We start from the raw sequence: 26,496 nt of genomic DNA on the forward strand, positions 1-26,496 counted from the left end.
AATAAGTTAGATATAGAACTCTAAACCACTTTTACACTTTTCAGACATACATATATTTTTTTTTGTGTCTGCATATTTAAAAAAAATTGGTATGTAAATTGAGTAGTAATGACAGGTTAGGCTCTTGGTCAAATAACATAAATTTTCTGAAGACTTGTATCTAATTAGGGCCCTCCTAGTGGCGGTTTGCCCTACAGTGATCAGTCTCTCTGTTACTCCGTTAAAAATTGTGTCCGCTCTGTATCTAGAGAACCGTTGTAATTTTATATTATATACTTGACATGTATATTATCCAACACAACAGGATGTGTCATAATGTATTTACAACTTAATAGGTCAAAGGTCAAGGTCAAAAACTTTGGTGTCAGTTGACAACCCCAAGTCCTATACTAAAGATCGTTTTGCACTATATCTTGAGAATAGTTATGATTTCAAAGTTTATACTTGACATATATGATAACCAATACCAGAGTGTGTGTGGATTTGTCATTTTAATTAAATTGCCAAATGACACTTTACCTAAAAAACATAGAATAAAATCACTCCAGTGTTTTCCTTTTTTCAATAAGGGAAGGTGGGTGTTTTAAAAAAATCACTTGCAACCGGGTGGTTTTTTTTTAAATGTCCACCCTTTTTTTTTTATTTACTGTGGGTGCACGTGGGGGTCACAAAAATAAAGATTAGTATAATATTCACATTTAATGGAGTTGAACAAACATAAATAGACGTAGTCATATATTAAGTGTCAAATATTCTTTGATTTGATTTTTTTCAACAATTTATCTCTTTTCTCTCTTCTTTCATTTACAATTTTATGTCCTGTTTCTTGCTTTTGTGCCGTATTTTTGGCCCATAGAACAGTAGTATCCTCCCTCTGTGACTATAAGCCATTTGAAGTCTTGCTCATATTTGTCTTCACTTGCGTGTCTTTTCCGTTGTTTGGTTGATTTTTGTTCAATTTCCACAACTTCAACATTACTATCAATTTTATTTAACTTATTTGGTCTAGTATTTTCTTTATCATCATCGTCATCTGCCTTTCTTGTACCCCGATTGATAAATGAAAACATTGAAATTTGACGATTGGACGCCATCTTTGTCAATGAAAACAAATCAGTGAGGCGCGATTAGTATTCAAATTTTAACGGTACGGAACCGAAAAAAATCTGAAATTTGAAAAAAAAGCCGACCAACTCCTAAAATCAAAAGGTGGTCGGCTTTCAAAAGAAGGTGGTCGGCACACCCGGCTTAAATGCCGAATGGAAAACACTGCACTCCCAGCACATAATGAGACTATGTATCAACTCAAAAATCACTACATATCAGCTTATCCATACAAATTGTATACCACATGTTATTTTCAGCAGGGCCCACAGAGACAGCTCCCATCTCAATGATGTTTAGTTTGTCACCGGACTGTCATACTGACACAGTGTTTCTTGTTTGCTGTTTGTTTGCACATCCTTGTCTAACTGACACAAAATTTTAACTTTTACAATGAAACACTACATTAAAATGTATTGATTTAAAAAAACTACTTTAATGTATGATAACTTAGTTCTAAAATTTCAAGATGTATTTTATTTCAGCGCCCCAGTTTTTCTTTAGTAAGAAGGAGTACAATGTTGATGAGAGTGCTGGTCAGTTAGAAATATCTGTAAAGAGAGAAGGAAGTGACCTGTCCAAACCATCTAGTGTGACCGTTACATCGAGACAGACTGACCCAACATCTGCTGAAGGTCTGTCTTAATTATTTACATTTAGTATACTTTCAGTTTTGACAATTTTGAATTTGAATATTCAGTTGTCCAGTAATAAAATACAGTATTTGTAGCTGGTCATTTAACATCCATCTATCTGTCAAGACAGATTAAAACATGCTCTTAAAAAAAAGAAAAACAGAAATCCCAAAAATTATTTGATAGGTGTATATCAGACAACACCCACCACCTATAGCTAACTCATCCAAGAAAATAGATGTACAATCAGAGACATTTACATCGATAAAAAACACATTGTCCAAATGTCTTAATTTGGTAAAGGCATAAAATAAGTTTGGTTGAACAAGTTTTACATGCACACAAACCTCTTCCTTTGCCTAAACCATTTTGTAAACAAGACAGTTTGCAGTATAAGTAAAACACAAAATAAAAAAACAGTCAAATTTTATCTACCAACAAGATGACCACTATCCATGTCAGTGTCTGCAAGTTTTGGTTTTAACTCTTATATTATTAAAGGTAAGCCATTTGTATTATCAGATAACCAAATAAAATAGTTTTCTAAAATTTTATATCATATATTCACAGTTGGCGATGACTATGTAGCTGTCAACAAAATTTTAAACTTCCCACCAGGAGTGTCAATAAAGAGTATAAATGTAACAATCCTGGATGATCTAGGACAACCTGATTTAGAAGGACCAGAGAATTACCAACTTGTATTGAGGATGCCTATGGGAGGAGCTCTAGGTAGTCCTAAAACTGCTACTGTTGTTATAGATGATACTATTTCTGATGGTAGGTATTAATTAACCTGTGCATGACAGGGTGAATAAATTAAACTACAGGGAGACAATTTATCAGTATGTTAGCAGTAATTCAACTGTGTGTATAACTCAAATTTCTCGCTACATTGAAGACCTGTTGGTGACTTTCTGCTGTTGTTTTTTTCTATAGTCGGGTTGTTGTCTCTTTGACACATTCCCCATTTCATTTCTCAATTTTATCTAATCTATACTTGAAGATAAAACAAAATGTTGACAAGTAAAATTAAATTCATCATAACAAGGTGAATGTGACATTTCAAATGATCTTTAATAGAATTGTTTAACAGAACATATTAAAATATTCTTAAAGATTATAAAGATGTGGTACTAATGCAATTTACTTAGGTAAAGGAATTTATCATATGGTACAACAGAATATATTAATTTTAAGTACAGAATATTTTTAATGTACAACTTTTGACCAATAATTTAACCAGAATGTTTTAGTTGTCTGAATATTTTAGTGACTAATTTTATATCTGTTTTATTTTCAGCTCCAGTTATGGAATTTGAAGAATCTATATATTTTGGTAATGAGAAGGACGGCCAGATGACAGCAGTGATTGTTAGACATGGTGACCTAGACCATGATGCATCAGTACGATGTTACACTAGACAGAATACAGCTGCAGTGGCTGATGATTACATAGAAAGACCAGACACAGATCTTTCTCTTGTATATTTTTCACCAGGTAAAGGGGTCCTACATTTTATAATTTAATTGATAACTGGTAGAAAGTTGTTTGTTATGTGTATAAAAATAAGGAGGTGTTGGATGATTGCGATTGAGACAACTATCCACCAAAGTTCAAATAAAGTAGATGTAAGCAATAATAGGCAACTGTATGGCCTTCAACAATGAGAAAAACTGCATAGTCGGTTATAAAAGGCCCTGACATGAAAAAATTAAACAATTCAATTGAGAAAACTATCAACCTGATTTATAACAAAACAATTTATGAAAAAACAAATATGACAGACATTAACCAAGTACAGCCATTGAATTGCAGGCTCTTTACTCGTGGTTTAAGTTTTCCTCAACCAAATGTTATAAAACATCAACTAAATGCTTATCACCACAACAAACAGATCATGTTTAAATTTTAGTGGCATCACTTTGACTGTTTTAGAGTTATGCCCATTTACAATTGAAAAAAAACTGCTTAATTTTCCGTTTCCATTACATATTAAATATATGTAAAACAACTGTCAAAGAGTTAAGATTGCAATTAAATAAATATTGTTCACCAATTTTCATTTCAGGTCAGAGACATGCAGACTGTATAGTAGATATAGTTAACGATAGTGTGTTTGAACCAACAGAACAATTCAGATTAGTCCTGGGAAGTCCTACAAGTTCTACAACCAAGGTAGCATTAGTAGGTACTAGGAATAGTACAATATTAAAGATCAGTAACCCTGAAGATGGTAAGATATTTATTATTGTGGAGTCATTTATTTTTCATGGGTTCCAATTTTCCTGAATTGAGGAACACTTACATTTAATTTCATGATTTTGCCGAAATCGCCATACAAGCCAAAAGATAATTTGTTATTCGTTTAAAAAAATTATATTGTGGTTCACCTGTAGCCACAAATTCCATGAAAATAGGTGTCCAATGAATAACACTGAATCTTTAGTAGTTTGTATAGTTGTAAAAAGGATTGTGATATACAGTCATTTCTCATACAAATAATATCTATGTGGGATGATGATAGCAATATATTTCAATAGAATTTGAATTCAAAAGTACAGATAGAATTTTTAAAAGACTTGAGAAGTGCATTGTCACAGTATAAAAACTCTAATCATAATCTGAATTTGTTGTTTGAACCAGTTTTAAAAACTTGGTATAAATTACTTGTTGACTAGTCATTCTTAGCTGGATTTTTATGCCCCATTTCCATTTATGGGCATTATGTTTTCTGGTCTATGCGTCCGTGTGTCGGTTTCGTCTGTCTGTCTGTTCCGCTTCAGGTTAAAGTTTTTGGTTGAGGTAGTTTTTGGTGAAGTTGAAGTCCAATCAACTTGAAACTTTATACACATGTTCCCCATAAAATGATCTTTTTAATTTAAATGCCTAATTAGAGATTTTCCCCCATTTACATGGTCCACTGAACATAGAAAATGAAAGTGTGAATGGGGCACCTGTGTACTATGGACACACTCTTGTTTAAGAAATACTCAAGTGGTTGGGTTGCTGTTCATTGCTGTATATATTTTCTATTATCCAAATCAATACAGCACAGGTATACACAAATCATAACTCGACAATGTTATGCTAGAAAAATGTAACTTTTATATTTATTGCAGAACCATCAATAGAAATCCCCAGTAGACAGTATGTCATCAATGAACCTATAATTAAAGATGATATTGCCCTGTTGAAGATACCAGTAGTCAGGACTGGTGACCTGTCTGGTCTGTCGGAAATTGTGATCATGTCAAAAGATGGTTCAGCAGAAGCAGGCAGAGATTACAACGGGTTTTCAAAAGGTAAATACCATAGTAACAGTCATAGATAGGTTTATTGACATGTAGATTATATATCGGGGGGCAAGGTATGAAGATGGTGTTAAATGTAAAATGCAGAGAGAAATGTTGATATCATGACCTACTTGGTCTGTCGACTGACATCACTAGAACAGTCAGCAGTGAAGGGCAGAAACAATAATGGATTTTGTGATATATTAAATGGTGCATGATATGAATAATAATTTTATGGAAGCTGCAAAAAAATTGATATATTGCCTTTACAAATTAAATGAGCAAGTGCTCCAGTATTGAGAAGTACTGGCACTCTACTGCTGTTAAAAAAAATTATCACAATGCAAAGGAGGCTATAACAAAATCATAAATCAAAGAAGAACTGATTTAACACATAAACCAAAGGAAAAAACATAAAAGATCATGCAATTGACCTAAAAACTGTACACATAATGGGGGGGGGGGGGGACTACAATTGTAAATAGATCTAGAGGTAACACAAGATCTGTATGTTAATGACACATTGCAAAAAACTGATTCAAAAATCAAAAGACTACCACTGATAATGCCAGAAAATGTTAAATAACAATACCAAAAACTGTACATATATGATTTTAATGAAAAAATTTTATTTACAGCTTTAACTTTTCACCCTGGTATATCTCTTGTCAATGTTGAAATACAAATATTGTATGACAAGATCAAGGAGAATCGGGAAACATTTATTATCTTGCTGACCAAAGACAGATATAATGTGGCTGAAATAAAGGTACAATGTTTAGTGTAATATCAACATTATTTAACTTTTGCATAGAAACAACTGTAAAAATAGAAAAATATAACAAAATATAAATTAAAATAGGCTCTATGCCAAAAAAAAACCCTGCCTGAAGTCTTAAAGGTCAACATAGGATATTCAATATCATTTATAAAAAGTATGTGTACAGTTGTTATGTATCTTTGGAACAGTGGTTCCATTTATACATATCAGATACACTTTGTCCTTGTTATTCTCATGATACTGTTATGAATTCAAAAGCAGAGAAAAACTGGGATTTACATTTGTTAGTTGCTTTGACAACAAGTGACAAGATTTCATTATATATCAATGAAAACTCACCCTATTTTACATCAAGAAAATTTGTATTACCAAAATATAAGAGCCCACCCTACTTATAGATATAAATCTTTCTTTAAAATTTAGTTCCCTCTCTAATGTATAGATATACTAGTTTACCTTTGTTTGTCAGTGACACTGCATTCATTTGACAGTCTATAGCATATATATCTATGGCATTTTTCTCAGCAACTGAAAGTTAGTGAAATCAATAAATCATATAAATACATTTAAAAATATTTGTATATATAAGGAATAATGCACACTGTTCTCTTTGTATATTTTATGTTTACTTTTTCCCAGAATTCCAGAGCTATGGTCTACATTGAAGAAAACAGTAAGATGGCTGATGTAGTTTTCCCTACTAAACCAATAGTTGTATCTCTTAAGGATTATGATGATGTGTCGTCTGCAGATGACAGGATAATCAATGGCTACCCTGTTATTTGTGTCTCTGTAAGTAAAGTTGCATTTGAAAAATTTGTGTTGAGGATGATTTTTATGCTCAAAGGAGGGGCCATTAAGTATTACCTTGTTTGTATATATGAATGTCCTAACCCGATGTTATCCAATTTATGTAGTGCTTATGACCATAAAACAGACTAAGTTAAATTTGGGTGGCATCACTTTTACCATTCCTGAGTTATGCCCCTTTATAACATTATATGCAAGCAAGGGTATCAACTCTGTCCCATGAACACATTCTCTATTTAAATGATTTATTCTAATAGAATACCAAATTTCCATTCTGATAACTTGATATAGATAAATACATGAAGGTTTGGCATAACTTTGGTTGATTCATTGCTAGAAGTCCTTATCTTGTCCTATTGTCCATTAAACTTTTCTTGAATATTATTTTGATCACTTGTTATAATAATTCCTTTCCTTATTATTTAACAGTCATGTAATCCAAGACATCCAGATTTCCCAACAACAGGACCAATGTGTGAAACTCAGGAGATCAATGATACTCTTACCAAATTCCAGTGGCAGGTGGCAGCACCTACAACTACAGATGGGATAACCAGTCCGTTAGAGGATATTGTGTCAACAACATTCTTTGCTTCAACAAGGGGAATAACTCTGGACAGTGTTTATTTCAATAGTGGTTAGTTATTGTTCTTTGTGTTATAGGCTAACTATAAAGTACCAGTTAGATTCAAAAGTTTACTGTTTTATTGAATATTATTGAATATAACCAATTGTATGAATTTTTTTTTTAATGACAAATTGTTTCCTAGATGATATAATGGCTCATCTTGATACCTGGCATTGACATTGTTAAAACATAAAATTTGTGTTTACAAAAATGAATTTGTAAACGAGAAAAAGATTTTTTTTTTATAAATACATCTAGCATGTTTTTGAATTTTACATTTAATTGTACTGCACTGTAAGATGAAAAACTCAAAGAAAAATACTGCTTTCCTTATATCTACAGGAAGTAGAATTAGATGTATTGCTCGTGCTGTCAATGTTAGAGGAGAACCTGGACATACTTACCAAAGTGACCCGGTCAAGGTCAGTGGAAAACAAGGACTGTGTCCACCAAGAGAGGTCAATACAGTAGGAGCTGATCCATTCACAGCTAAACTCAAATATCTAGGTAACTTTCACTTTTATTTTGTTTAATATCAAATCTTTTAAAAATTGCTATGCCATTTTCTTTACATAAGGGTTTTAAAACTCATTTAACATTTAATTTTTTTTCTACAACATTAATTAAAAAAAAAAGTTCTGTGTATAGTAAGCCAGACTGAATACATTCAAAAAGAATGTCATTCAAAGGTAGTTTGCTATGATGACAGACCTTGGAAAATATTTGTTTATGGCTTAGAATTAAAAGATTGGAATGCATAGCAATATATGTTATATCAAAACTCTTATCTGTCTTATCACAGTATTTATAATTATATTGTATGATATTGTAGGACCACAGTATGGCGGCAACAGTGGTAAAGTTCTTATAACAGTGAATGTCCCACACCAAGATGGTATGCTTCCAGTCGTGTCCACATGGCAGCCTTCAAACTTTGAATTTATTCTCAGTCCTGATGCATTAAGGCAAGGCCAGCATCAGTGTTCTAATCTGATAGACTTTTCTGAATCACGCTCTGATTTTGGATTTGTTTCTAACCGGACAAAAAATCCATTTATGATTGGTGAAATTGAACCTTATCAGAATAGTGCAGATCTGAGGACAGCCAAAACTTTGAGATTTTACAGGTATTACATTCTACTCATTATAAGACCAGGTTAAATTTTAAGTAATTTTTATGATGATTTTAATTTTAAAAAAATTTCACCAACATATAAGATCTTGTAGCCTCTAACTTATTTTATTTTAAAAAATTTGCAACAGAATTGAAAAATAAGATATCACATCATGAATTTGTTCATTGACAAATTGAAAATAGTAGAGTTTCTGTAATCATAGAGAAAAATGGTGGGAATAAAAATTTTGAAAGCACAAAATTTTTTTAAATGTTTCTTACGAAAATCCTAACCTACTGACCCAATGAACCATGAACACAAATATTTATGTTAAGTTTCATATTAAATATAAGAAGACAAACTAAAATCTGAAATGTCAAATAAGAGACTACTTTGTGGCCAAAAGAGAAAATGACATCAGTCCATAATACACAACATCGAAAACTTGATGACCAAGCATTACAAACCCCACTGAAAACTTGATGACCAAGCAATACAAACCCCACTGATAACTTGATGACCAAACAATACAAACCCCACTGAAAACTTGATGACCAAGCAATACAAACCCCACTGAAAACTTGATGACCAAGCAATACAAACCCCACTGAAAACTTGATGACCAAGCATTACAAACCCCACTGAAAACTTGATGACCAAGCAATACAAACCCCACTGAAAACTTGATGACCAAGCAATACAAACCCCACTGAAAACTTGATGACCAAGCATTACAAACCCCACTGAAAACTTGATGACCAAGCAATACAAACCCCACTGAAAACTTGATGACCAAGCAATACAAACCCCACTGAAAACTTGATGACCAAGCAATACAAATCCCACTGAAAACTTGATGACCAAGCATTACAAACCCCACTGATAACTTGATGACCAAGCAATACAAACCCCACTGAAAACTTGATGACCAAGCATTACAAGCCCCACTGAAAACTTGATGACCAAGTAATACAAGCCCCACTGAAAACTTGATGACCAAGCAATACAAACCCCACTGAAAACTTGATGACCAAGCAATACAAACCCCACTGAAAACTTGATGACCAAGCAATACAAACCCCACTGAAAACTTGCTGACCAAGCAATACAAACCCCACTGAAAACTTGATGACCAAGTAATACAAGCCCCACTGAAAACTTGATGACCAAGCATTACAAACCCCACTGATAACTTGATGACCAAGCAATACAAACCCCACTGAAAACTTGATGACCAAACAATACAAACCCCACTGATAACTTGATGACCAATCAATACAAACCCCACTGATAACTTGATGACCAAGCAATACAAACCCCACTGAAAACTTGCTGACCAAGCAATACAAACCCCACTGAAAACTTGATGACCAAGTAATACAAGCCCCACTGAAAACTTGATGACCAAGCAATACAAACCCCGCTTAAAACTTGATGACCAAGCATTACAAACCCCACTGATAACTTGATGACCAAACAATACAAACCCCACTGATAACTTGATGGCCAATCAATACAAACCCCACTGATAACTTGATGGCCAATCAATACAAACCCCACTGATAACTTGATGACCAAGCAATACAAACCCCACTGAAAACTTGATGACCAAGCAATACAAACCCCACTGAAAACTTGATGACCAAGCAATACAAACCCCACTGAAAACTTGATGACCAAGCAATACAAACCCCACTGACAACTTGATGACCAAGCATTACAAACCCCACTGAAAACTTGATGACCAAACAATACAAACCCCACTGATAACTTGATGACCAATCAATACAAACCCCACTGACAACTTGATGACCAAGCAATACAAACCCCACTGAAAACTTGATGACCAAGCAATACAAACCCCACTGATAACTTGATGACCAAACAATACAAACCCCACTGAAAACTTGATGACCAAGCAATACAAACCCCACTGACAACTTGATGACCAAGCATTACAAACCCCACTGAAAACTTGATGACCAAACAATACAAACCCCACTGATAACTTGATGACCAATCAATACAAACCCCACTGACAACTTGATGACCAAGCAATACAAATCCCACTGATAACTTGATGACCAAGCAATACAAACCCCACTGACAACTTGATGACCAAACAATACAAACCCCACTGAAAACTTAATGACCAAGCACTACAAACCCCACTGGTTACTTGATGACCAAGCAATACAAACCCCACTGAAAACTTGATGACCAAGTAATACAAACCCCACTGAAAACTTGATGACCAATCAATACAAACCCCACTGAAAACTTGATGACCAAGCAATACAAACCCCACTGAAAACTTGATGACCAATCAATACAAACCCCACTGAAAACTTGATGACCAAGCATTACAAACCCCACTGAAAACTTGATGACCAAGTAATACAAACCCCACTGAAAACTTGATGACCAAACAATACAAACCCCACTGAAAACTTGATGACCAAGCAATACAAACCCCACTGAAAACTTGATGACCAAGTAATACAAACCCCACTGAAAACTTGATGACCAAACAATACAAACCCCACTGAAAACTTGATGACCAAGCATTACAAACCCCACTGAAAACTTGATGACCAATCAATACAAACCCCACTGACAACTTGATGACCAAGCATTACAAACCCCACTGAAAACTTGATGACCAAGCAATACAAACCCCACTGAAAACTTGATGACCAAGCAATACAAACCCCACTGACAACTTGATGACCAAGCATTACAAACCCCACTGAAAACTTGATGACCAAACAATACAAACCCCACTGATAACTTGATGACCAATCAATACAAACCCCACTGATAACTTGATGACCAAGCAATACAAACCCCACTGAAAACTTGATGACCAAGCAATACAAACCCCACTGAAAACTTGATGACCAAGCAATACAAACCCCACTGAAAACTTGATGACCAAGCAATACAAACCCCACTGAAAACTTGATGACCAAGCAATACAAATCCCACTGAAAACTTGATGGCCAAGTAATACAAGCCCCACTGATAACTTGATGACCACTCAATACAAACCCCACTGATAACTTGATGACCAATCAATACAAACCCCACTGAAAACTTGATGACCAAGTAATACAAGCCCCACTGATAACTTGATGACCACTCAATACAAACCCCACTGATAACTTGATGACCAATCAATACAAACCCCACTGATAACTTGATGACCAAGCAATACAAACCCCACTGAAAACTTGATGACCAAGTAATACAAGCCCCACTGATAACTTGATGACCACTCAATACAAACCCCACTGATAACTTGATGACCAATCAATACAAACCCCACTGAAAACTTGATGACCAAGTAATACAAGCCCCACTGATAACTTGATGACCACTCAATACAAACCCCACTGATAACTTGATGACCAATCAATACAAACCCCACTGATAACTTGATGACCAAGCAATACAAACCCCACTGAAAACTTGATGACCAAGTAATACAAGCCCCACTGATAACTTGATGACCAATCAATACAAACCCCACTGATAACTTGATGACCAATCAATACAAACCCCACTGATAACTTGATGACCAAGCAATACAAACCCCACTGATAACTTGATGACCAATCAATACAAACCCCACTGAAAACTTGATGACCAAGCAATACAAACCCCACTGAAAACTTGATGACCAATCAATACAAACCCCACTGAAAACTTGATGACCAAACAATACAAACCCCACTGAAAACTTGATGACCAAACAATACAAACCCCACTGAAAACTTGATGACCAAACAATACAAACCCCACTGAAAACTTGATGACCAAACAATACAAACCCCACTGAAAACTTGATGACCAATCAATACAAACCCCACTGATAACTTGATGACCAAGCATTACAAACCCCACTGATAACTTGATGACCAAGCAATACAAATCCCACTGACAACTTGATGACCAAGCAATACAAATCCCACTGACAACTTGATGACCAAGCAATACAAATCCCACTGACAACTTGATGACCAAGCAATACAAATCCCACTGACAACTTGATGACCAAACAATACAAACCCCACTGACAACTTGATGACCAAGCAATACAAATCCCACTGACAACTTGATGACCAATCAATACAAACCCCACTGAAAACTTGATGACCAAGCAATACAAATCCCACTGACAACTTGATGACCAATCAATACAAACCCCACTGAAAACTTGAAACAAAGTCATTGCTCTTGAAGGATTGTGTTTAATATAAGATAAATAGTGATGTAATAAGTAAGAGCTTTATTTGTCAAGTTTATTTAAATATCATCACGAATGTATAAATGACAACACATATGTAAATTTTTTAACAGAATATTTGGTCAATGATCACATTGAATTATTATGTTTTACATACATCTTACTATTAAGTTATGTTTGTGTTTATTTTTGTCAGTAATTTAGATTATGAGTCCTGCCAGTGGAAGTTTCAGGGTATATTTGATATGACATCTCTTGTGACTGTATGTGAGGGCAAGATAGCTGCAGATGGACAGGTAAAATATTATATTTCGTTTTGATATTGATCCAAGAGGCCTTATTTGTTACTACTTAGTAATAAAGGGTTTCATAATGTGTTTTTAGATTTTCTTTATAACTATATTCATTCATAAGAAAGACGAAGTTTAATGAAACCCATAATATGATCTTAGCATTAGCTTTATTATTCTACCTTGTCAGGACCTTAATGGTCTATGTCTCTGGACTACTCCCAACATTTATAAAATTGATTTGAAAAATGGTGATGTACTCCACCAATTAGCACATGTGATTTCATCAAGGAGCACCTTGATAAAAAAATTAAGTTATAAGTTTTAAAAAAATTGCCTTTGAACTAATGCCTTCATGTAAAGGTTCAAATATTTGATGTATTTATTGAATTGTTGCTGTCAAGAACAAAAGTGTTGGTTATCTCTGTTTCGTTACATGTATTTATGTTGGTTATCTCTGTTTCGTTACATGTATTTATGTTGGTTATCTCTGTTTCGTTACATGTATTTATGTTGGTCATCTCTGTTTCGTTACATGTATTTATGTTGGTCATCTCTGTTTCGTTACATGTATTTATGTTGGTTATCTCTGTTTCGTTACATGTATTTATGTTGGTCATCTCTGTTTCGTTACATGTATTTATGTTGGTTATCTCTGTTTCGTTACATGTATTTATGTTGGTTATCTCTGTTTCGTTACATGTATTTATGTTGGTTATCTCTGTTTCGTTACATGTATTTATGTTGGTTATCTCTGTTTTGTTACATGTATTTATGTTGGTTATCTCTGTTTCGTTACATGTATTTATGTTGGTCATCTCTGTTTCGTTACATGTATTTATGTTGGTCATCTCTGTTTCGTTACATGTATTTATGTTGGTTATCTCTGTTTCGTTACATGTACAGTGAAACCTGTTCAAACCGAACACCCACGGGACTTTGTGTTTTGTTCGGTTTTCACAGGTGTTCGGATTGTAGAGGTAAACGGAAGTCGACACCAAAATAATTTTGGTATTTACTGACAAGGGATAATAGGTGACACAACAGACGACAGTTTTATTTTTGTGTTGATTTAGATGTAAATGTAAAAAAAAAAAAGATGAAGATAGACATATTGCTACATTGTTGTTTTAAAATCAAACGCCATTCCGTCAATCACGCTCCTCGTTGTGAAATGTCCGACCTGGAGCGATTTTGATGTTTATAATTATTTTCTCATCCGTTAATTCACTGACCAATTCAGAATCACAGTCACTGTTGAATGACGATTCCGTAATTGAATCGGGAACGTCATTGTACACACGAGTTCTCGGACTAAACTGGTCACCAGCTGATTGTTACTTCGGCAAACGATAAGAGTGAAACAGCAGCAGGGGTCCAGTTTATTCTCGGACTTAATCGTTGCTAAATAGCTAACGGAAATCTTCGGGAGCATACAAATCAAATATATAGGGCCTCTAAAGGGAATCCAGCAATCGAACTTCATTGACCTTGTTGTGTTGCACGACTTCTAATCCAGTGAAAGACTTTAAAACTATTATTTAATTAAACAGTTTAGCTACAGAATGACAGTTACGGTTTTGTGGCCGTAATTATTTGAGTAAGGTGTATTTAATTGATCTGAGGGAAAGTTCCTTTCTTGTCATTATGGGCGATTGGGGTAGCTGATCAGTTGAACGTTTCTTTACAAAAAAAAATCACTTTATAATGGATACAGACATGCTAATTAGTGTGTAATAACAAATCACAAGTTCATTAACCTAAAATACCCTGGGGGATACTCTGTCATCCTGTGTTTGTTTAATTAAATCATGCAAATAATTATTATATTTTATTGTTTTGATTGCTATCGATCGATTTTGACAGGTAATTTTTATATACAAATTTACTAACGAGCCTTCAAAAAGCGTTCGGAATTCGGTGTTGACAGGGTTCGGTTTTTTCAGGTTAGATTAACGTTAATTGATAGGAAAATTTTGTGGGACTTTGAAAATTGTTCGGTTTAAACTGAAATTTGGTTTTATCAGGGTTCGGTTTACCCAGGTTTCACTGTATTTATGTTGGTTATCTCTGTTTCGTTACATGTATTTATGTTGGTTATCTCTGTTTCGTTACATGTATTTATGTTGGTTATCTCTGTTTCGTTACATGTATTTATGTTGGTTATCTCTGTTTCGTTACATGTATTTATGTTGGTTATCTCTGTTTCGTTACATGTATTTATGTGACAGAATGTTTTGTTCTCAATATGAAGCAGTCCTTTATGACCATTCCATTACCTCTTTATATTTTATGTTTCAGCCCCTTGATATCAAGCAATCCTTTAAGACCATGTGATTACCTCTCTATATTTTATGTTTCAGCCCCTTAATATCAAGCAGTCCTTCATGACTATGAGACTACCATTATATGTGTCCTACGTTTACCATGCTTTGTCTGGAGACAGAGGATGGAGACATATAGACACACAGACAGAATTAGAGATGACCTTTGTGTATAATACAGCTGTTATGTGGGATGATGGGATATCGTCTTCAAGGTCATCTGACACAGATGGGTTGGAAGGGTCATTGTTTCCTGCTAGTATGAAAATTATTAACAACCGTTTGGTAGTGACCTTCAGAACAAAGGCTAGATTCAGGGGACAATTTGTTATGAATTATCCTGGTAAGTAATACAGTAAATGTTTTGGTGTATGATATATTTTTAATAAACATATAAATATAAAAAAGAAGATGTGGTATGATTGCCAATGAGACAACTCTCCACAAGAGACCAAATAACACTAAACATAACAGCTTTATGTCACTGTACAGCCTTCAACAATGAGCAAAGCCCATACCGCATGCGTAGTCACCTGCGAAAGGCCCAGAAATCAAAAATGTAAAACAATTCAATTAAGAAAACTAATAGCCTAATTAATTTACAAAAAAATTAACAAAAACAAATATGTAACACAGGAACACAAGACAACAACTGAATTTCAAGGCTCTTGACTTGGGATAGGAACACACATACAGAATTATGGATATAGAATTAAACTTCAAATATTCTTTTAAACAGGAACAGGTGAGCAAATTGAATACCACTAGTGTTATATGGTTAGGCAGATTAAAATAAAGAAAAAATTTGAAAAAGGAAACAGCAATGAACATACAAGTGTTTATACTTTTAAGATGTGTTTATGAATTATATATAATAGGTATGGATGAAAAAAACAGTTGCAATGGATTTTAGAAAATAACCATAACCAAGGAATGAGGGTTTAATTGCAGGTCTTAAATTTGATAGATTCTCAGAGAACATAAAGAATTATTGGAATAACAAGTTGGTTTTCTAAAAGTTATGTCATGTGTTGCATGACATAGTTGACGAAGAACAAAAGACGATTAACAGGCAGCAAGATTGAAACTTGCATGACAGACTAGACACTACAGATATAAATGTAGAGACATACTATTACCTTTTATTAACAATGATCATTATATGTTGTTCATATAGTAGGTACAGTGCCTATGATACAGGACAACCAATGACAATATTAATTTATGATTTCTTATTTACTATTTTGTAGACTCTCTATATCAGTCATCTGTATCATGTATAGAGAATCCTAAAATGACCTTTACCTTGAGAATGCTGCGTAGCTCTAAAACTTATGATAAGGCTGACCAACTTTGGCAGTTTGAATCTGACTTTTCTGTATGTATATGTTTCTATTTATATTGTTTGAATTTTGATATTAATGTGACTGTCAATTTTTTATTTTTTTTAAAATGAAAAATGCCAATATACTGTAATACTCTATTATTGTTTTGTAACACTTGTCCAGTTTGCTCCTAATTTATCTTATGTTACAATTTGTAAGTGGGTCTCATTGGGGTCTAAGCGTGAAGCGGGATTGCCGATTTTTTTGTAAGGGTGATACGTGAAAGTCAAATGATTGTGCTGTGAAAACCGGAAATGAAGTCTAGCGGGACACAGGAAATTACAAAAAATTAGAATTGCTTCGTACATAGTGTAAGCAGGATACGGGAATCTGACAAAACATTAGGCGGGATCCGGGATCAGAACCCCCCAATGAGACTCCTTGTAAGAGTAAACCATTATAGGTCAAGGTACAGTTTTCATTATGTTTTCGAGAAAAAAAAATCTGCTTAACCAATGATAGCTTAAAAACAGTGGGTAAGATTTTGTTACTTGATCTTACTTTGAAAAAAACATTTAGTCACCTCAAATTTAATTTTTTTAGCCATATATAAGTAGGAATATTCTTATGACTAATTCTATTGCAGATGAAGGATTATTCTGGATTATACAAAATCAATCTGGTTCCGTGTACAACATCAGCAAGACAGGCATATGATCCTCCAATCAAATGTCAACCACAACATATAATGACCTTTGACCTACCAATCAGATTCCAACAAGTCAGTGATCCAGTGCCATCTAAGTACACTTTAAATTCCAAGTTTAGATTGATGAGGAAAAGAGATTTATGGCTGTCTGATAAAAAAGATGAAGTAGATGTTGACATGGCTTTTTCTCCAGGTATTATCATTCAGCTAAAAAAAATATTTTTGTGTAAACAGGAGGAAAATGATTTCTGTTTGCTAAACATATCTAACAATGGTCACTTGAAGTAATCCTGTCCAACAAAACTATCATAACATTGTGTTTCCAATTCAAAGTAACAATCTACAGTGTCAGATGATTTGAACTTTTGTTACATATTTATTTTCTAAAGGTAAACAAGTATGCATGAATTCAAGAGATAAACATGTGTAATACACTGCATTAAATTAAATTGAACTGTTTCAAAGAACACTGATTACTTTGGGAAGATGTAAACCAAGGAAAAGTGATCAATCTAGATTTGACCTAAATAATGCATGTTTTTGTACTAAGTGTTACCCTTGACTGACCTTCTGTCTGTTCAGTTTCTTCACTCTTAACTTTTAAAAGTTTTCCTCATCCAAATATTATGAAACTCACATCCAATGCTAAGAACCACAACACACCTCTTTTTAAATTTGCCAAAAGTTGCAAAGCTTGAGGGGGCATTTGTGTCCTCAAACACATTCTTCTTTTTATTTAAACTTCAAACATTTATTTGCATACATTGTTGTAAGCTTTCGATTTCCGAGCTACATCAATGAAGTTGAAGTTAAGAAGGGGATTCATGTAACAAAGTTTACAACTTTACAAAGTATTTTTTACAAAATATAAACCATTTTTTGCACCATATATCTGTCTAGCCCTTCAGTATGGTAAAGCTATGTTATTTCCTTTCAGGTGATACACTTTATGGTAGAATAGATTCATCAGCTGACCTTGGACAGACAATTAACCTTGGTATAGACAAAGTATTTATATGTTCTGGAAAAGATGGTTATATACCTAGATATGACCCAGAAAATGACCTATATGGATGTCTTGGACCAAGGGATAAACTTGAACAGTCCTTGAAAATACTTGTAAGTAATACAGGTTTGAAACAATGACTGTTCGTGGTGTGTTAATTCTCCATCTGCCAGTCAGCCTATCCATGAAACATTCTTGTGTAAGCACAAATCCTAACATACTTTGCTTGAAACGGAATGAAATTTTACATTTAGTTAAACATAACATATCACATTTTTATATAAGTTGGAAAATATGAAATTTTGAGAAAAAATGTTTTGTTAGCACAATTATCCAATATTGTAGCTTGACTGGATTGAAACCTGACCCATTTCCATTCTCAATTTTACAATTAATTAACATTTAAAATCATTCCGGTTCTCCTACAGAGAACTAAGATATGAACCACAACGATTGATATCTATATGTTTAACTCTCATTTGATTTTTGTAGGATCCATTAGCACCAGATACTGTGGATACCAGTGTGGACGGGATACAGTTTAAAGTTCTGCTAGCCAGAGACGATCCTAGAGCCACATCTCTAGTACAACAACCCGGAGCTGATGGCTTCTCTATTGATACTCAACCTTTGTTTGAGGTTAGTATGAATTATTTATGTTACTTTTGGTACCTTGCACACTACAAAACAGTTTTCTGTGAATTGAATCATACACCTGCATACTGACAATTTCCCTTCAAAACTGCACTGAGCTTTTAAGGTCCTATAAAATTCAAATTTTCACATTTTCATAGTATGAATGATAATTTAGTTTAAAGGAAAGGTATTGGTTTTATTTTGCAAGTTTAAGAGCCTCTTTTGTTTTTTAATGTATTTTACATCGCCTTCAGATTTTGCAGATTTGTACATCTGACGTATAGAATTTAAATCCATGATGAGTTTTTTTAAACAAATTGTTCATTTATCGATAAATTCATGTTTGGGTCAGTACAATTTTGTTTCATGATTTGCAGAATTTTATCTTTAATCAAATTCATTTAATTCGTTAAATTTATAAATTTCGTGTTGAATCGTAAAGAACATATTATTATAATTTTATAATTGTTTTTCAGGCTAATAATGAAAGAGTTTGGTTTTTGCATTCTGTTTACTCATTAAAAGCAGACCGACAGAAGAGAGACCTTGCATCTGAAGGTCAGAACATTAATCAACCAGGGACTGGAACAAACATGATCAGGATCAGAACAACAACAAGGCCTCAGCCTGATGCTGATCTGAACCTTTCTAGAAGTGTGGATGAGAAACAATCTAACACAACACTTCTGCCAGTTTTGATTGGCCTGTCAATTCTATTAATAATTATTTTAATTCTATTAATTTTTTTGATTAGAAGACATAAGAAGAGGTCATCACCGCCACCGTCACCAACCAGTACGATCACGGTGGTTGATAGGAAAGGAAAAGTTATGGTGGTTCATCTACCAGATTCAAAATCTCCAGATCAGAGATCAGAAGTCTGAGAGTGTATACAGAAACAACCTATTTATATCCATGATGCAATGCATAACAAATCGTGAGGTTAAATCATGATAAACTATGGTTGGACAAAACCTGCTAATCAGAGATCAGAAGTTGGAAAATTTTTACAGAAACCATGTATTTATATCTATGATGCAATACATAACAAATTATGAGGTTAAATCATGATCAACTATGTTTGGATAAGACCAAAATAAGATTATTTTGTTTAATATCTTTAAATAATAATTACAGAGATCAATTTTGTTGTTTCTGATTAAACATCATTGACTTGTTATGGTCAGGTAAAATTTTCATCAAGAGTGGCTAGCTTGTATCAGATCAGCTGTATGTATTATGTCACATTGTAAAACACTATAATTATTTTTTATGTACAATGGAATTTGAAGTAGTCTCTCAACTGTGGTGGTAATTATAAGAATCCAATTTTATATGCAATTGATCTCAAAATATGATATTGAATGTTTAAAAGAAAGGGTAAACTGATGTTTAATACTGAGAATGTGTAAAACTATAGCATTGAGAATAGAGGGTAAAATACTCATATATTATAAATAAGGAAGCTATAAAAAAATTATGAATTGTAATTTTGAACTCAATTAGGTATGTAAAATGTGTTTCTTTTCCTGTAAACATATTTGGTGAATGTTTAATTACACAGTTTTTGACACTTTATTGATAAATTCCAATATGCTCCATATAGAATTGAAGTTAAACAGATCGTAACATTCTTAAGTGCCATTGTTTTGTACATTACGGTGCAGTCCGGTGTATCCGCGCACCTAAGACTTATGACTTCACTTCATTCAAATGATAAAACCAAAAATTGGATAATTTTGTGTGAACACATTTATAACATACTTTTATTTCATAAAATCTTCTGTTTGTATGGTTACATCCTTTAGATTTTGTGTAATGTGTGTCCAAAATTAGGAAAACCCCTGTTCTGAGAGTTCCTCCAATGTCCGGTGATTTCGCGCATGCCTTCCAAAAATAGCTTATTTGAAATAAAGGAAAGATTTTATACTACGAAATATAGCTGAGTTTGTACCAAACACACTTCCAAGGATGCAGAGCAAAAAACATTTCAATCTGATATTAATTTGACTTAAATAAAACAAAAATAATCTGATGATGTAATTTTTTTAATGGAAATTGGCCAAATATGGTAAATCACGGGATTGCAGTTATTAATTAATTCTTGAACTTATCAATTTTATTCTTTTTTATCCCTGTGGAAGGCTAAAACAATAACAAGAACGGTTTTGTATGTGTTACTGTGTTGATATGACGAAATCAGCTAATGCGCGATGTCACGGGCCCCGCCGACACCGGGGACTCCACTGTATATATTCTTTTTCTAGAGTTATTTCAGTATTTTTGATACATGGATTTACTCATTCTTATCAAGTTCAAGTGTTCAAATATAGATTAACATAGTTTTGAAGAAGACTTAATAATGAAAGCAATATTTCTCTGACAATCTTATCCTTTATATCGGGTTATTTATATTTTTAAACCTTCCAAGGTATTTGAGAATTTGGAGCATCTGAACCCTATTGGGTAATATCTACGCATATTCTAAATTATTGGTATGATGATATTATACTCAAACTGTTCCCGAATTTTGCCGGAAAACATACTGATTATTATTATTTATTTATTTTGCAATATTCCAATGCCACTTTTCTACATACCAAGCCATAACCTTTTGGTCTCTAATCACAGAAATGCTTTAATTTGGTATTTTTTACAATTTCTGTTTGTTTGAAATTTGAATTTTGTTAAGCTTTATTTCAAACATTAAGCATGTTTGAAATTTTAGCTATGTTAGTGGGTAATTGGTTTAATATATGTTGAGGTTTTTAAATTTTACCAATTATAATAGTACGGGAAAGTGTGTGAAAGTGACAAGTGCTTGTGACAAGTGCTTTATTGAATAGATGCTCAGGATGTATTTATTTTATTTATTTCATTTTCTGTTTATACCAAAGATTATTTTGATACAAAAAAATCAAAACTTAATTGCCAGTAATCCATTAAAGAAATACTCAACATCATTTATTTTTTAACATGTATATTTTAATAACATTGATCATGCTAGAAAAGTATTTAATGATAGTATTTTATAATTAGTAATTACTATGCAATTAATCTTGTGCACTTTCATTCATCAAGTTTAGTTTTTGTGAGTATTAGAACCTGGTATCCATGAATTGTTTGCTCAGTTTTGACAGGGATCCAGGAAACATGAGAAAAACAACGTTTCAATTGGTGGAATATGGTTAAAGTGGTAGTTCATGAAATGTTGAGTTGAAAAATCGGGAATATTTTAAACGCAAGATAAAGACTAGTTAAATATGACTGATAAAAGAACTAATCACAATGTTCATTTCCCTGCAAAATATTTAATTATATATCTATTAATCTCACATAGAATTCCATGCTTAATATATATTTTTTTTTAGTATAGAACATTCCCATTCCATTCAAAAGTGCAATGTTTTTATTTGTTTGTTGTGTAGTTTCATATCTTTTATTTAGAAAAAATTGTGTTATATACAGTGCTTTGCTCTCTGGTTCTAAGGTTTTAGAGGTGAATTAAAAAAAACTTAAACTTGCAATTGAAGTTTCCATCATTGATTCTTAACCGTGGACTTAAATTACTTAAAAAAATATTCCCATGCCCATACTTAGAAAGGTCAGTTGGGAATAGAAGTTTTTGTTCATGTCCATGTAGAAAACATATTTTTATATTGCTGTAAAAGTATTTTTGTTTTCATTTAGGATTGCTCTCGCTCACACAGAAATTGGAAATGTTATTTGCACTCCTTAAATACCATGCATCATGTTTATTTTTCTACAAATTATTCGTTTTTTTTTAATCGTGTGTAAACATTGTGCCATATGTTTTTTATTTTTTGCATGTGTAAAATCCACTTATTTGTTACAATCTTGTGCATCGGATAACAGTGTTTTAAATAAACAATCAGGACACAATTAAATTTATCATTATTTATTCAGATATATATGTTAATCAGTAACATTTTCAAATTTTCATTAAAAAACCATTCATTGTGTATGTAAACTGTATATTACATTGTTATGTCATTGTACTGTTGTGTATGTGTGGTTGTGTTTTTGTAATAAATCAGATGAAAATTATGATACATTATTTGTTTATTAATTAGTTATACTTGTAATATTTACTATGCTATGACTATTGAGCCACGTACATTTGATATTATTTATCACAGAAAGCATCCACATAGTCATTCAAGAAAGAATTGTGTCACTGCAAGGTTAGTGTTTATGTATGGTTATAAACATCTATCATTTTGTCAACAAACTGAAAAATTTGAAGGATTTTTCTAAATATTTTTTATTTTTATTTTTGGTTGAAAAATAAAAGTAATACTATATACAATTTTTATAAATAAAACAATACACAAAATGATTGTCCATTAACACATAGTGACATATTTGTACATTTAGAAATTATATCTTTTTCCTCCACATCCATCATCCAAGTATATGCTTTTACTGTTCACTATGCACCAAATTTAATATTTATTTTTAACAATATTTTGTCTTAAATATTTCTAATAGAAGTGCTGAATGCCATGGTTTGACTGTACATGCCTAATATGGTGATGTAGCTTTTGTTACTTTTAAGTGTTTTGTATTTTTAACATGTTTAATTATGTTTTTGTTAAGAATACTCATAATAATCTACGCATTCACATCATGTCTACCTTTTGTGGATACAGTCACAACTGCAATAAAATTGTTTTACAATAAAAAAATAATGAAATATTTGTGTTTTATTATGACCTACCTAAGGTAGTAGGGAAACATAATTTTTTTTCTCGAGTTTGTGCACCCATTCCTTCTTCTATCATATATCAAAATATAAGGATTGAGGTCGTTTGGAGTCAAATCCAAGTTGAACTTAGTATGCATATTCATAATGAATTGAACTTAAAATAAGGTTTTGACCTAGATTTCAAAGCTCTCTAATCATGGCACATATTCCTGCGATTCACATCTTTATTTTAGATGAGTTTTTGACATAACTTACAATCTACTAGTTGTCTGATTTGATCAGATGTGTCATTGTACTGTCAGCTACATTAATTTTGCCACCAGCCTTTTTGAAACCACTCAGACCAGGAAGCTCAAACATATGAGAATCATTTTTGTCGAGCCTTCGACTTTAGTCGAAAAAGCGAGACTAAGCGATCCTACATTCCGTCGTCGTCGGCGTCGTCGGCGGCGTCAACAAATATTCACTCTGTGGTTAAAGTTTTTGAAATTTTAATAACTTTCTTAAACTATACTGGATTTCTACCAAACTTTGACAGAAGCTTGTTTATGATCATAAGATAGTATCCAGAAGTAAATTTTGTAAAAATAAAATTCCATTTTTTCCGTATTTTACTATAAATGGACTTAGTTTTTTCTGCGGGGAAACAAAACATTCACTCTGTGGTTAAAGTTTTTAGAATTTTAATAACTTTCTCAAACTATCCTGGGTTTGTACCAAACTTGGACAGAAGCTTGTTTATGATCATAAGATAATATCCAGAAGTAAATTTTGTAAAAATAAAATTCCATTTTTTCCGTATTTTACTTATAAATGGACTTAGTTTTTTCTGCGGGGAAACATTACATTCACTCTGTGGTTAAAGTTTTTAGAATTTTAATAACTTTCTTTAACTATCCTGGGTTTGTACCAAACTTGGACAGAAGCTTGTTTATGATCATAAGATAGTATCCAGAAGAAAATTTTGTAAAAATAAAATTCAATTTTTTCCGTATTTTACTTATAAATGGACTTAGTTTTTTCTGCAGGGAACCATTACATTCACTCTGTGGTTAAAGTTTTTAAAATTTAAATAACTTTCTTAAACTATCCTGGGTTTGTACCAAACTTGGAAATAACCTTATTTATGATCATAAGATTGTATCCAGAAGTAAAGTTTGTAAAAAGATTACTCTGTTTTTTTCTGTAATTTACTTTCAAATGGACTTAGATTTTCTTACAATCATAAAATAGTAACAAGAAGAATATTTTTATTGATTTTTTTTCCTCATTGTTGTTGAGCCTGCGATTTACAGCAAAAATAGGCGAGACACTGGGTTCCGCGGAACCCTTACAAATTTTATACATTATATAAAGCATTGAGAAAAGTGTAGAAATATTAACTACTATCACCATTTACATCTAAGTTCTACATAGTGATAGACGCTCCATAGTACACAATACAACTTTAAACTCATTGGGTCTAAACTGACGCTCCATAGTACACAATAAACTTTAAACGGATTGGGTCCAACTTGTAATATCAGTCTTTCAATGTGGAGCACTTGTGTGAAAAGTAAAATCACAAAAACACTGAATTCAAAGGAAAATTCAAAATGGAAAATCCCTTATTAATGGCAAAATCCAAAACTCAAACCAATGAACAACAACTGTCATAGGCATTTCCTTATGTAAAAAATGGTGGATTAAACCTGGTTTTGAAGCTAGCATAACCTCTCACTTGAATGATAGTCGCATCCAATTCCATTAAATTGACAACGATGATTGAACAAAACGAACAGACATTATAGATAAAAATGTCAAAAAGGGGAACAGCAGTCAACATTGTGTTATAATCTTAATCACTATAAAACATTTATCATGGCTCAATAACAATAACAGGATGTATACGTACAGAGCCACGTCATATGTAACAAAGAAACAAAAAAAAAGACATAAATGAAGCATATTAACAAAAATGAAAGACAAGAATACAAAAATTATCATGGAACAATGAAGGGAAGTATAAATACAGAGCCATGTCATATGTAACAAAGAAAAATCAACAGGCATATAGACAAAGCATATTAGCAACAAGGAAGGACACAACTATTTTTTTTTTATCATAGAACAATTACAGGATGTATAAGTATAGAGACACGTCAAATGGATACCACCAAAAAACAGACTAAATCGTGAAAGACATAACCGTACAGGCAAATAAAAATACTTTACCACGTTATTAAGATAATGAACAACGTCAGCACACAGACATAATCTATACTCCAAAAGATATACTTGTAATATGGAATAAAAGATTCTGTTGCAATAATTGAAGGGCATAGTAGCACAATACAATGAGTTGTAGTAATATGCTTTATCTCGAGAAAATTCTCGTAGTCGTGCTGACATAACATCATCAACATAATTACATTTCCATACATCCATTTCGCACTGTATATATTATGTCCCAGTTGTTATCGACGTCGAATCATTCCACATTATTTACATCAAACAGTCGGTAGTGTGATCAGTAATAAAGTCTACCTGGAATCCGACAGAAATGGAAAAACTATTAACAACCATTGCATCTCATGGCTAGTCTTCAATTAAGGAACTGTAGTTCACCTTAATATTTACCTTATGAATAAGAATACACAAATATATTCCGTTAAAGGTATGCTGAACTATACAAATTCAATCAATGGAATTGAATGCAAAACTTCAAGAAAAAGTGCAAAAAAAAAGAAGTTTATAGGGCTTAATAACCGTAATATACAACACAAAAGACTAAAAAAAAACCAATATCAATATATTATGGCGATACATCACAGTAAGCCGACAGGAAAACATTGTATCAGCAATTAAACATAATTGAG

At 32.9% G+C, this 26,496-nt stretch overlaps 1 protein-coding gene across 1 annotated transcript in view; it reads left to right on the plus strand.

Moving 5' to 3' along the window:
* LOC143085233 (extracellular matrix protein 3-like) overlaps positions 1–23,616 on the plus strand; it is a 67,595-nt gene extending 43,979 nt beyond the window's left edge. The window contains exons 8-24 of the mRNA XM_076261470.1: positions 1,590–1,739; positions 2,310–2,519; positions 3,043–3,240; positions 3,812–3,976; positions 4,863–5,045; positions 5,675–5,805; positions 6,457–6,609; positions 7,057–7,264; positions 7,598–7,762; positions 8,088–8,382; positions 12,816–12,915; positions 15,273–15,576; positions 16,484–16,611; positions 17,205–17,460; positions 18,205–18,386; positions 18,766–18,912; positions 19,386–23,616. Of these exons, the coding sequence (XP_076117585.1) occupies positions 1,590–1,739; positions 2,310–2,519; positions 3,043–3,240; positions 3,812–3,976; positions 4,863–5,045; positions 5,675–5,805; positions 6,457–6,609; positions 7,057–7,264; positions 7,598–7,762; positions 8,088–8,382; positions 12,816–12,915; positions 15,273–15,576; positions 16,484–16,611; positions 17,205–17,460; positions 18,205–18,386; positions 18,766–18,912; positions 19,386–19,793 (3,383 nt within the window). The 3' untranslated portion in view covers positions 19,794–23,616. The remainder of the gene's footprint in view (positions 1–1,589; positions 1,740–2,309; positions 2,520–3,042; positions 3,241–3,811; positions 3,977–4,862; positions 5,046–5,674; positions 5,806–6,456; positions 6,610–7,056; positions 7,265–7,597; positions 7,763–8,087; positions 8,383–12,815; positions 12,916–15,272; positions 15,577–16,483; positions 16,612–17,204; positions 17,461–18,204; positions 18,387–18,765; positions 18,913–19,385) is intronic.
* The last annotated feature ends 2,880 nt before the right edge of the window (positions 23,617–26,496 follow it).

This window comes from Mytilus galloprovincialis, chromosome 8, assembly GCF_965363235.1.
Source record: "Mytilus galloprovincialis chromosome 8, xbMytGall1.hap1.1, whole genome shotgun sequence".
Classification (NCBI taxonomy): domain Eukaryota; kingdom Metazoa; phylum Mollusca; class Bivalvia; order Mytilida; family Mytilidae; genus Mytilus; species Mytilus galloprovincialis.